The sequence below is a fragment of the Eumetopias jubatus genome, unplaced genomic scaffold (genome assembly GCF_037043125.1).
Source record: "Eumetopias jubatus isolate StellerSeaLion01/CBP00866 unplaced genomic scaffold, mEumJub1_p1.0 scaffold_7, whole genome shotgun sequence".
Taxonomy (NCBI): domain Eukaryota; kingdom Metazoa; phylum Chordata; class Mammalia; order Carnivora; family Otariidae; genus Eumetopias; species Eumetopias jubatus.
In genome coordinates this window covers 32,083,594-32,096,007 of record NW_028274813.1, presented here as the reverse complement: position 1 = coordinate 32,096,007, position 12,414 = coordinate 32,083,594, and the positions used below count along the sequence as shown (strand labels likewise).

Below are 12,414 nucleotides of genomic sequence, written 5' to 3'. Positions count from 1 at the left end.
CCCCACCGACTGCTTTTCCGCCACCCGCTGAACCACTTGGGGCCTCTAATTTACACCCTGAGCTGAAAGGTTCAAAACTGGGGGTCAGGAAGGGCACCGTCCTCCCCCCAGGGCTGTCCCCTGGCCTGGCCCGCAGCGCTGAAAAGCCTGAACGGACTCCAACCTAAGCCCCCCAACTTTCCCTCACCAACTTTCTTAACAGTCTAAATGCTTAAACAAGAACCTCCAGCTTTGGGTTTCATTTAAAATCAAAATAAACAGTGAGCCTCGTGCTACCTGGTTCAAAGCCTGTTTCCCTGGTGACCCAACAAAGGGAAAGATGAGCAGGTGAGGCTGAGGGAACCAGATCAAGAAGAGGGACATGGTTGAGTCTTAAAGCGGGGAAGCCAGTTCCCAAAAGCTGAGGTCAGCTCTACAGAGGCCACCAGGGACACAGGGACCTTCAGGTTCAGGGGACTTGAGTCTATTCCTATCAGTTACTCCTTCTACTCAAAAGTGTGGAGAGGGGCGCCTGGGTGGCTCAGTCGTTAAGCGTCTGCCTTCGGCTCAGGTCATGGTCCCAGGGTCCTGGGATCGAGCCCCACGTCGGGCTCTCTGCTCGGCGGGAGGCCTGCTTCTCCCTCTCCCTCTCCCACTGCCCCTGCTTGTGTTCCCTCTCTCGCTGTGTCTCTCTCTGTCAAATAAATAAAATCTTTAAAAAAAAAAAAAGTGTGGAGAAATACAATTAGAATGTTATCCTACCTTTCCAACCAAGAAAAGTAACTTTGGATAGGCCCTGCTCCCTTGGCTTAGCCTCTCAGACTCTTCAGTCAAAGACTTGGACTTAAGACCAACTCCACCCCATTCAAGCTGAAAGAGAGACCCTGGTAAAGTCACTTAACCTTTCAGAGCCTTTCTTGCCCTGTCTACAAAAAGGGGATAAGACCTCACAAGTTTGCTCATCATGATTAATGAAGAGAAAACCACGTGTGAAAGCGTAAGTGCTAAAAACCACGAATCGTGGGGCACCTGGCTGGTTCAGTCAGCAGAGCATGCAACTCTTGATCTCAAGGTCATGAGTTCGAGCCCCACAGTGGGGATAGAGTTTACTTAAAAACAAAAAAACAAAAAAAACCCCACGAATCCTGGGGCACCTGGGTGGGTCAGTCGGTTAAGCATCTGACTCTCGGTTTCACTCAGGTCATGATGTCAGGGTCATGAGATCAAGCCCCGTGTCTGGCTCCACACTCAGCAGGGAATCTGCTTGAGAGTCTCTCTCCCTCTCTCTCTGCCCCTCCCACTCCAGTTCTCTCTCTCTCTGTCTCTCAGATAAATCTTTTAAAAAAAAAACCATGAACTTGAGTACTTGATTATAATGAGTACTTGATTATAAACCATCTTTAGTCGTTCCTTATGATTTCATTTATATAAGCCTTGTCTCTCAAAACAAACTACAGAATAGCAAAAGGTTTGTCAGTACTTCTGGTTAAGAGTTGAGTTCTGAGGTCGATCTGCCTGGGCTCATTCATAACCTGGCTTACTGGCTGGTTGATCTTGGCAAGATACTTAACCTCTCTGAGCCTCAGTTTCCCTGTCTGCAACAAGGAAACTAACAGTACCTTCCTCAAAGGGTTGACAGATTGAGGTAATCCAAGCCATACAACCCTCAAATAGTGTGAACAATCAGTCACTTTACTTATGTGGGGAACCAAGATGTTCCTAATAAATACTGGCTGGTTGGTATAAAGCAGAAAACACTCCTTTCCAGCCTTCCCTTTCTCATCTTCTCTTCCCTCCCCAGGAGGTAGACAGTGTTTACGTCACCTCCCAGATCTTGGGCTTGGGAAATGCTTGAAACCAATAGGTTCCCCTTAAGGACCAAGGGCACCAGCACCTTCCTTCCCAGGCCCTTCTCACTCTGCAGCTGTCGAGCACGTTACTTTCTATCTCCCGGCTTGGGATTTTCATCTGTCAGGAGTGATCATCCCACATCCCTTCCAGGGCTGCCACGGATGCTAAATGGGGCCACCGAAAGAACATGTCTGACATGCAAGCCATGTGCAAGAGGGGTTTGCTCTGTGTCCCCCGCCCCCCAGGTCTGGAGAGGACCCCACAACCTCTCAATGAAGAACAGACCCCAGCCCCAAAGCAGCCCACCACAGCCAAGGACCGAGGCAGTTTCCAGGGTAACAGCATCCTCTGCATCTACTCCCGATTTCCATCCCCGGCTGCTTTTGATTCTCTTCCCGCCCCTGTAGTGGGCTAAGTCACCTCTTCCCACTATTGCTAGGCAACCCTAAGAGCAGTGCAGCTGCCTCCCGGGGGAGGACCCCAGCCCCCCTCCCCTTCCCAGGACTCGGGCCCTGGGGAAAGCTGCCCCCTTGGACACTCCCACCCCTCCCCATTAACCCAGGGGATGGCAGAAGGTGAGAAGCGCTCCCAGACCAACAGGGTTTAGAGGTGCAGGTGTGGTGGACTTGACCTTGGGGAAATGAGGACAGCCACCCCCTTCTTCCCCACCCCAGCCTTCTACTTGCCTGTGCTTGTGTGTGATCTATTCTTAAGCAGTTTCCAAGCACAGGGTCACATCAAGCTTTTCATGAAAGATGCCCCTCTTGATTATTTTCCTCCTCTGCAGCTCTCCCGCTCACTCACCATGAACCTAGATCCCTGACCTTAGAGTAAACAGTGAGCAAGAGAGAGAACAGGTAGACACAAATGGAGAAGAGGGGCAAGGAAGCAGAGAGCACCAGCAACTCCTGGGAGGCTGCTTAGCTCCAGAGGTGGGAGGACAGGCAATTGTCATTTTCTTCTATTACTTAGCATGTTCTCAGGTTTTTTAAATTAAGATAGAATTATACCACACAAGTCACCCACTTGAGCGGGTTTTAGAACATTTATACATACATAGTATATGTATATATTTAGACTATATTTACATATATTTAGTGTATACATGTTTTGAGCAAGTTTTAGTATATTTATTACATGGTTTTCGGTGTATTCACAGGGTTGTGCCACCATCACCACTATCTAATTCCAGAATGTTTTCATCCCTGGGTTTTGTTTCATCTATGTTTGTCTCTGGTCAAATGTTCCCAGATAACACAAGCATTTCTTGAATAAGCAGCAAAGCGGTGAGAAGGCAGAGGAAGCCACACCGCCCAGCCGGGGATCCAGGCCCACCTCTTACTGGCTGTGTGATCTTGGAAGTTCTGCAGCTGCTCTGAGCCAGCCCTCTCATCTGTAAAATGGGGATAAAGTGCCCACCTCACGGGATCAGATGTGCTAATGCAGCAAAGAGTCCCCAACACAGTGCCTGATACCTAGCCTGTGCTCAGAAGTGGGGGAGCCCCTATGAATATGATGCAAAAAAGCCTTTTTTTTTTTTTTTAAGTACAGTTCTGCTCCCAGCTCTGGTCTGGGAAGATGACTGTGCCCAGGCTGTTGGGGACTGCCATCATTTTTGCTTATTTGTCTGGGAGGGCTGACTGGGGCACACAGAGGAGGCAAGCTGGAGTCATGACTTGCCCATGTGGCTTTGGGGCTGATGCATCACTATCCCAGACTCCAGGTGCCCAATGTGTTGAGAACCTGCCAGATAATCCCCAGCCAGGACATGGAAGCAGGGGCGAGGGCAGGCGAGGCAGAGAAGAGAGCAGCTGACCAGCCCTCTGTGTAAAAATTTACCCCTGCGCACTGAGAAGGCAGGCTTCTGGGAGCTTGGACTTGATGCCTAGCCTGGGACCCAGTGAGAAATCTTGATGTGTTAAGAGGAAGGTGGGGACGCCTGGCTGGTTCAGTCAGTGAAGCATGTGACTCTTGATCTCAGGGTTGTGAGTTCAAGCCCCATGTTGGGCACAGAGATTACTTAAAAATAAAATCTACTAAAAAAAAAGGGGGGGGAGGAAAGTGGGCTTCCAGGCTGTCTCTGAGCCCCAATTTGCTGGGTCTCCTGCCCCCACCACTCCTAAGGCCCCTTGCCTCCAGCAGGACCAGGTCCAGACAATTAGTGCTTAGCAGGGCATGGGTGCCTCAGCAATGAGACACAACCCTGGGTCTGAATCAGGGAGTCTGAGCGGGCTGACCCATTGTGGCCAGGACTAAGGAAGCAGGCTAAGGGCTTTCCTCTGCCCACGGCTTCTTGGCCATGACCTCTCTGGGGAGCTGCGGACTAACCTGTCCAAACCAGCCAGTGGGCTCTGGAACCTCTCCCATGTCCTTGGCAAGTAACCGAGCCCCACTCCCCAGGCCCTTGCAGAGATGTGTGCCCACCAGGCATACTCAGAGAGGAGAAGAGCAGGACTAGTGGGGAAGGCGCCCCAAGACCACAAGCCCGTTGGCTGCACGCCCCGTCCTAGGAAAAACTTGGGTGCGTTACATGTGGGGGCAGCTCAGGTGGCGTTAACTGGCTGGGATGGTCCCCACAACACCTGCACAGGTACGGGGCTCAAGAGCCCCACCTGTGAGCTGTACAAACAGCCTGGCCTCTCAGAAAGGTGAGCGGTCAGCTCTGGGAGAAGGACAAGGAGAGAGAACAATGGGAGCGGGGGGTGCCCGGCCCGCAGCAGCTTACACATGGTTGCCCTCTGGTCTGCCCTTCCACACTTCTGGCTCCCTCCTGTCCTGCCCTCCTTTACACACACACACACACAGCCCAACTGCCAGGCTTCCCACAGAATCTTCAACCGCTGCCTATCCTTCCAGATGCAGCTCAATGCCACCAGCTCTTCTTCCCCTTCTCCACCAGCGCAGGCAGGGAGCAGGGCTGGCCCTGGCCCGACAGCGGCCAGCACCACACCTCAGGCCACTTGGGGCGCTTCCTGGTGTGACATTCTATCTTTCTGCTTCTCTCCACCTAAACCATGATGTGCACGACCCCAGGTGGGTGAAGCGTCAGATACCTAACAGGGATTCACCCAGTGCTCCCTGATGGACTCCGCTGGGAGACACCATGGATGTTCTTACACTAAGAAGGGACTAGAAGGTAGCGGAGCAGAGACACCGGGTCTTCTCTAAAGACACACAGCAGCAGATCGCAGGTCTCAGGCTCGGGCTGCCCCACCCTGGTTCCAGAACCACAGAAGGCACCAGGTCTTGTGTGACAAGTCCTCAAGCCAGGCTTAGGGTTTGTGGCCACTGGCCAGGCGCCCAGCTCCAGGCCTTCCTGGAGAAGGAGAGGGGAAGCCCAAATCCCAACAACAAACTACAGGACGCCTGTGTGGTTTGACCTCCTCACACTTAGAACGGCCTGCAAGGAAGGGCCCGGGGTTCCAGGCCTCCCCCTACCCGCACCCCCACTCCAATGAGCACAGCCTTGGCAGCACCTCCTCAAGAAGTCAGCTTCAGGAAATGACTTTCCTCCTTTTCCTTTGGTGACCACAGACCTTGCAGGAGCCTGCAAGCCTATCACACCCACAAGCCCAACTCTAGTGATTAACAGCCCCTCAAGGTCTCATCATTCCTTGGGCACCTGGATGGCTCAGTCGGTTGAGCGTCTGCCTTCGGCTCAGGTCATGATCCCGGGGTCCTGGGATCGAGTCCCACATCGGGCTCCCCCTGCTCGGCGGGGAGCCTGCTTCTCCCTCTGCCTCTGCTTGCCACTCCCCCTGCTTGTGCACGCGCTCTGTCGAATAAATAAATAAAATCTTTAAAAAAAAAAATCTCATCATTCCTCAAAACTGGACAATCTGGTTTTCAGTGAGCTCCGGGCCTTCCTGCATCTGTCCTAGGGAAGCCTATGTGGTAGCCCGAGGCAGCCCCGCAGCCCCGTGCTCCAGACCCCCATCCAACTCCTTCAGGCTTTGGCGAGCGTGTCCTCAGAGTACCCACAGGAGACGGGTTTGGGAGAGGAAGCAGCAAAGCAGGGCTGGTGGGCTGCCAGAGGCGTGGGCGGGGCCTCAAGAACGCCCTCAGCTACCTGACCGCGGGGCCGTACCCTCTAGAGGAAATCCATGCTTTGAGGTCACTTCACCTGTACTATAACAAACTGACAAAGCTTTTGAGCGCTTCACATTCATCTCTTCATCCTCGATACCCAGGAGGTAGGTAAAGGGTAGTCAAGAGATTCTACACCATTCTATAGGGAAGAGATTGAGCAATCAGAAAGGTCAAGTGATGGGGAATGAGCCACAGTTGACTTCAAGGTCCAAGGTCAAAGAGAACACAACTCTGCATACTCCTAGCCAACTAGGAGTTGGCTCCTCCTAAGATGGGTTTATATACTGCACCTTATCCCCAAGAATATAGGGTAAAGGCCACAGAAACTCTGGCTCCTCAGAAGAGTTAACATGTATTTACTGAGCACTCCCTGTTAGGTGCTATGCTAAATTCCCTACACACGTTAACTTGGTTTAAACCTCCACTCAAAGATATGAGGCAGGAATGATTAATTTCCTCATTTCCCCATTGGCATCATCAGGCACAGAGCAGGTAAGTAACTCACTGAAGATCACATCGGAAGTCCGTGAAGGGGCCAAGATTTGAACCCAGGGTGCCCAGAGCACGTCTGCAGAGGCTGGAGACAGGATACAGCCCCAGATGGGCTGGTTTGTCTGGAATGTAAAATATTCCAACCCCATTTCCACCTCCCTCCCCACGTCCCGCAGTTGGGAGCCATGGGTGATGCTATGTTTCTCAACACCTTGCCCTGTACTAGGCACCAGGGGTTCAACAGAGAACAGAAGAGGCTGGGCCCTGTGCCCACGGCCACGGGCACAAGGTGAAGCAGGCAGGAGTGCAGAAGGGCGAGGGGGAGGAGGACCGAAATGAGAGTCAGTTCTCTCCTCCTGCAGGTTCTACTTCCACCAGGCATCACTCTGCTTTTTGCAGCCCTGACCTTTAAGGCAGGCGGATATCCTGTTCCTCCCCAGGTAAACCCCTCCATAGCAGGCCTCCCCCTGGACCGGTAGCCTTGACTAGCTCCTGCAATGGTCCTGCAGTCTAGCAGGGAGTATAAACAAGGGGGCCCATCTTCCTGGGACCTGGCATGATGTAGGTGCAGACTCGGGACCTGGGCCCTCATTCACCTGCCAGGTGAACGCCTATTTCAACACCATTAGCTCAACAAATATTGACTAAGCTCCTATATGTGAAACAAAACAAAACAAAACAAAACCCAGGGCTGGCATCTGTGGGAATACCCATTAAGCCCGAGCCTCCGGGATTCAAGCGAGAAGAGAGAATAAAATTTCACAGCTGAAAGCTGCCATTTTACAAATCTTCGTCAACCCAGCAGGTGGGGATATTAGCTCCTTTTTATAAATAAGGAATTGGAGGCTGAGAGGTTAAAGTAACTTGCCCAAGGTCACAAGCCTGCAAGAGTAGAGCCAGGGTGCTCCTCAATCCACGCTCTCTCCAGCTGGGCCGGTGTCCGGCCGGGACGCACAGGAGGGTGTGTACAAAAAGCACGTGAGCAAATAAGCCGGGGGTATCGTCATCCTGCAAAGATGGGGCATTCAGACCTGCTCCCTTAAAGAAGGCGGCTTTAGAGCTCAGCCTCGAAGGCCAGGAAGACTGGGAAGGCCAGCCAACTCCCTAAGCCACTGCATTCTGTGTCTGGAAGCAAGGAGCCCAGGCCCATGAACTCTGCACGGAAGCATTCTGTGAAGACGGGACAAGCCACAGCCCACCAATGTGGGTTCTTGAGTCATGCCTCCTGCCTGCACCTGCCTAGGCCTACCCAGTCACCAGGGAAGTACTTCCTACCACATCATTTCACCCGAGGCCTGTCAGAGGCCTGAGGGATCAGCAGGGCAGGGCAGAAATGCAGCCCATTTACAGAGGAGGAAGCAGATCGGAAGCACCTGTCTGGAGCATTCACTGCTCCAGCCGCAGCACTTGGAACTGGGCCTGCGAGAGTAGGTGCTCAAAAAGCATTTGTTGAATACTCTAATGAAAGCTCAGAGAAATGAAATGACTTGCCTGAAGTCTCTCCAGTTGTTGTGAGTGCACCACAGCTAGAAGCAGGGCCTTCTGCCTCCCACCCAGAGGCCTTCACACCCCACTGCACTGTGTCCTCCCACCCACCCAGCTACGTACTCACTCTCCTGCCTCCTGCTGGAATGGCCAGCCTCCTCTGTCCACTAGTCTGTCTGTCCTCATCCCTCACCTCCCACGTTCAGCAGGGAGGCTGTCAAAAGGAACACCCAGGCTGGGGCGCCTGGGGTGGCACAGTCAGTGAAGCGTTCAACTCTTAGTTTTGGCTCAGCGTACGATCTCAGTGTCATGAGATCGAGCCCCATGTCGGGCTCAGTGCTCAGCATGGAGTCTGCTTGAGATGCTCTCTCCCTTGCCCTCTGCCCCTCCCACTTGTGTACTCTCTCTCTCTCAAATAAATAAATAAATCTTAAAAAAAAAAAAGCAACAAGTTACTTTAGGTCTGATCTCCCATATAATACCACTTCCTGATATCTCCACCACCCCACCAAGAACTAGGTGAAATTTTCAGACAAGAAAACTTGAGGCCCATGCAAGGTAACAGAATTAATGGCAGAAAACAGAAAAAAAAACCTTGGATTTTCAAAGTCAGGTGCAGAGCTTGTGCCACGCCCCCAGCCACTCCATCAACCCCTCCAAAGCACATGCTGGCTCCCGTTGGTCCAGAGGTCCTTGCAGGCTCTGGATGCCAAGTCCAACTTTCCTGCCCTTCGCCCCAGCCCCCTACCATGCACCATTTGGGACTCTGGACTGGTTACTTTCCCCTCTGCCCCTCATTTCCTCAACCTCAGGTGTGCCAGGCTCACATCCAATGCCAGCCCTTGCAACTGTTGAGTTTACCCCCTAGATCACCACATTTCCCAGATGACCCGTTCCCACCTGGCTACAGAGGCCTGGGACACACCCACCACCGCCCATGTCAGAGTTTTACAAGTCTATATATGTGCATATATATATATACAGAGACAGAGACAATATAATTTTTCTCCCAACTATATTTAACATTCATTCATTCATTTAATACAGAATACTATACGCAGGTCCAGTGACCAACACTGGGGAGACAAGAGTTTTTGCCCTGCCAAGAACTTCATCCCACAATCCTGCCGCTCGTGCCCCAACTAGGCATATAACAGATGCTCGGCAAAGGGATGTCTCCTCGACTTTCCCTGGAAGAGCCCAAGACATCCACCGCCCTAATCCCACCCCCTCCTATCCAATTTAAAATCTAGTCTCAAGAAGTCCTCATCCTGAAATTTTAAAAAGCCCCCCCCCCCCACCTTGACCCCACAAGAATCTTCAAATTAACCACTCCATTCTGAGCTCCACCAACGGCCCAATTGTCCCAGGACCCAGTGAGTGGGGGACTCTCACAGCCCTCCCCCCCAGGGATTGGGGGGGGCAACAGGAAGAGGGGGAGGGATGTTTAAGCAACTGTCACACTGCAAGTAAGTCAACTCCAAGCCGGAGACCTTCTGCCGTTGCCCTACAGGGCCAGGCCCAGCAGAAGCCCCTGCCTGGGTCTCAGGTCGCCGGGCTTTGAGGAAGCCCTTTGTGCGTGTGTTTTAAATTACCTCTGTTTGTCTGATGATGAAGTGAGTAAAAGGGCGCCGATTCAGGGTTTAGGATTCCTGAGTGAGCTAATACAGGATGCCTTTGGCTGAAAAAAAAAACTTCAGTCGGCTCCCTAAACTCCCCCCCCTTTTAAGTTTAAAAAAGGGAATGAATGTTACCATTTTTGGACATGAGCGTTCTCCCTCAAGCCCAGCCCAGCCCTAACCGCACTATCCAAAGGGACGCGCCATCCTGTCCCCCCCCCATTCCCAGATCAGCGGGGGGTGGGGGGAGATGAAATGAGGAGGGACCGGATGGGAGCGGACAGCGGGGGGGGGGGGTAGGCTGGGGGGGCGGTTGGAGGGGAGGGGGGAGGAGAGGAGGGTGTTCAGGGTACGTGGCCGCCTGGGGCAAGAGCTCATAGCTCTGGCAGGAAGCAGAGGCAGGGTTGGGGCGCCCTCCCCTCCCTCCCCACAAGAGTGGTTTCTGACCTCTTCCTGCCACCGGCCACTGTGCCCAGGTCCCATCGCCAGCTCCGAGCCAGCCCCCGTGGCGGGGTGCGCACCCGGTACACCTCGTCTGGGACGCCTGGGGACGGTGGCTAAGCAGAGATTCCCCAATGACTGACCCCAGATATCCCAGTAAACAACCTCTTGTCCTGGAGCCCTTCAACTCAGATCAAGTTGCCCAGATTCGCCTTCTCCCAGGAATAAGTGGGTGTCGGAGGGGCAGGACGGAGACGCAAACCCATCTCCGCCCGCAGCTGAGTTTAGCAATAAAACGGTTTGCCGTCCTGACCCCGCCCCCACAGGGCCGGCTGGGGAACCGGCTTCTGCCCCCTGGTTTTCTCGGCTCCGGCCCCACTCCGGCAGGTCCACCTCCAGGCAGACCCGAAGGTGGCTGCCAATCCCCGCGGCGCACGCTTCCCCCCGCCCACCCCCCGCGGCCTGCCGGCTGAGGTTGGAAGGTGCAGGGTCCCCCGCAGGTACGGAGCCCAGGGCGGCCCAGGAAGCGCGCTGCCACCGCACGCCATATGGAGAGGCGGCCAGGGGGCGGGGAAGGGAAGGGAAAATCGATCCGGAGCAAGCAGCCACCAAGCCAGCGGCTCAGCCCCAGGCTTCCAAGCACCGCCTCCCACCCCCTGCCCACGCGGGGACCGTGCGGCTGCAGCCGGGTGGCCTGAATCGCGGACCCCAAGGCGACCTGCCCGCCGGCGGCCCCACCTCCCCGCGCTCGCGCTCGGCGTTCGCGGGCTCTGGGAAAGGGGCTCTTCCCCTTCCAACCGCGCCTGTAACCCAACACCCCACCTCGCAGCGGCCGCGCATCCCCCGCCCCCGCTCGGGCGAGCGTGGAGCTCGTTCCGAGCCTGGAGCCGGGAGCGCGGCGGGCGGAGCCGGTCGGGCCGGGGGGCTGCGGCGGGCTGGGGAGGCTGCTGACCTTTCTCTGCTGCTTCTCCCAGGCCGGGTCCAGGAGGAGGTCCCGATCCCAGTCCTCTTCGGGCTGCATGTAGTCGTTGGTTTGCTGGGAATCATAATGGTCCATGATGGTGCGCGCGTGCTACGAGCTGGATTTCTTCCTCCACCTTCTCTCCCGGCGGCGGCGGCGGCGGCGGCTGCTTGCTGCTCCGGCCCCGGCGTGGGGAGGGAATCGGGCCGGGCCGGGCCGGGCTGGGCTGGGCTGGCGGGGCCGGGCTCGCTCCCCTGCGCCCGGTTCCGCCGCGGCGGGGCTCGCGATAGCTGCTGCTGGAGGCGGCGGTGGCGGCTGGAGCCCGCGGACTGCCTGCCTGGGACCTAATCTCCACGCACAGTGAGCGAGGCGGACACACTCGCGCTGCGGGCGCCGAGGCGGGCGGGGGCGGGGGGAAGGGGCAGAGCCCTCCCGAGGTTCTCCATTGGCCAGGCCGAGTTGCCCAAACTTCCCCCCATCGTCTTTCATTGGGAATTCCTGGCATCCGTCAGCCAGGCCGCGGCGCATATAGGTGGACTGGGCGGCCCCCTCCCGGCGCGCACGCCCCCGCCCACTCCCCGGGTTCCCACTCCCCCGCCGCTCATGTGACACCAGCTTAAGCTGAACGGGACCGAAGCCGGGGGACGCCTCCCCGAGCTCTGGGACCGAGCGGCAGCGCGCCTCGGAGCCCCAGTCGCCGCCGGGGACTGGACACGCTCCCCGCCCGCGGCAAGGCGGCGAACTGGGGCGCGCCGGCCTGACTGTGCCCCCCACGCAGCCAGCGGCTGGAGAAGGGACGCGAGCAAACCCGGAATGCATTTCATGTCTCCTTCCTAGGGTCCGGAGAAGTCAGCACCCGAGGAAAGGGGGCAGGGAATGCCGGAATGGAAAGGAATTTCCTGGGAATTTCCTGACTCCGTCCCGCCCGTCCCCGCCCGTCGCTACCCAGCCGACCCCTGCCCTCTGAGAACCCGCGGTCTGGCCAGCGAACGGCGTTCAGGGGCCACGGAGCTTTCCCGTCTCGCCTCAGGGTCCTTTCTGGCTCGACCTCCGGCTCAGGGGACCGCTCTGCCTAAGGGCTTCCCGGTGGCGCCTGCGTCGCCCCGCTTCCTGGGATCCCTTGCCGGTCCCCGCAGGCGGGATCTACCCTCTTACACGCCCCAGCAGCCCCCTGAAAACTGGGAGGGAGGGCCCTGAGTGATCTACCTACTCCACGCCCCGCCCCCAACACACACACACCTGACAGATGGGCAAACTGAGGCTCAACGAGTTGAATTGGAAAAGGGATTTAGCAGGTTTTCAGGACCCCAAGGCCCAGCCTGTAACCTCAGGTCTGACAAACAAAGCCTTATTGTTATTCGAGGAAGAAAGAGGGCAAGATTGGCCAAACTCTTAACTTCTAGGTGCCTGTCTGGGCTTCCTTCCCCAGGCCTAGTAAGGAGAGTCTAAACACACCGTCCCAGCCGTGACAGATAGTGGGAAGAGGCCGACCTGACC

General features: G+C 55.8%; 1 protein-coding gene across 1 annotated transcript in view; it reads right to left on the bottom strand.

Moving 5' to 3' along the window:
• The window catches only part of ACTN1 (actinin alpha 1), a 95,885-nt gene extending 84,577 nt beyond the window's left edge, over window positions 1-11,308 (bottom strand). Inside the window, exon 1 of the mRNA XM_028123892.2 lies at window positions 10,909-11,308. Coding sequence (XP_027979693.1) covers window positions 10,909-11,013 — 105 coding nt within the window. The 5' untranslated portion in view covers window positions 11,014-11,308. The remainder of the gene's footprint in view (window positions 1-10,908) is intronic.
• Between the last annotated feature and the right edge of the window lie 1,106 nt (window positions 11,309-12,414).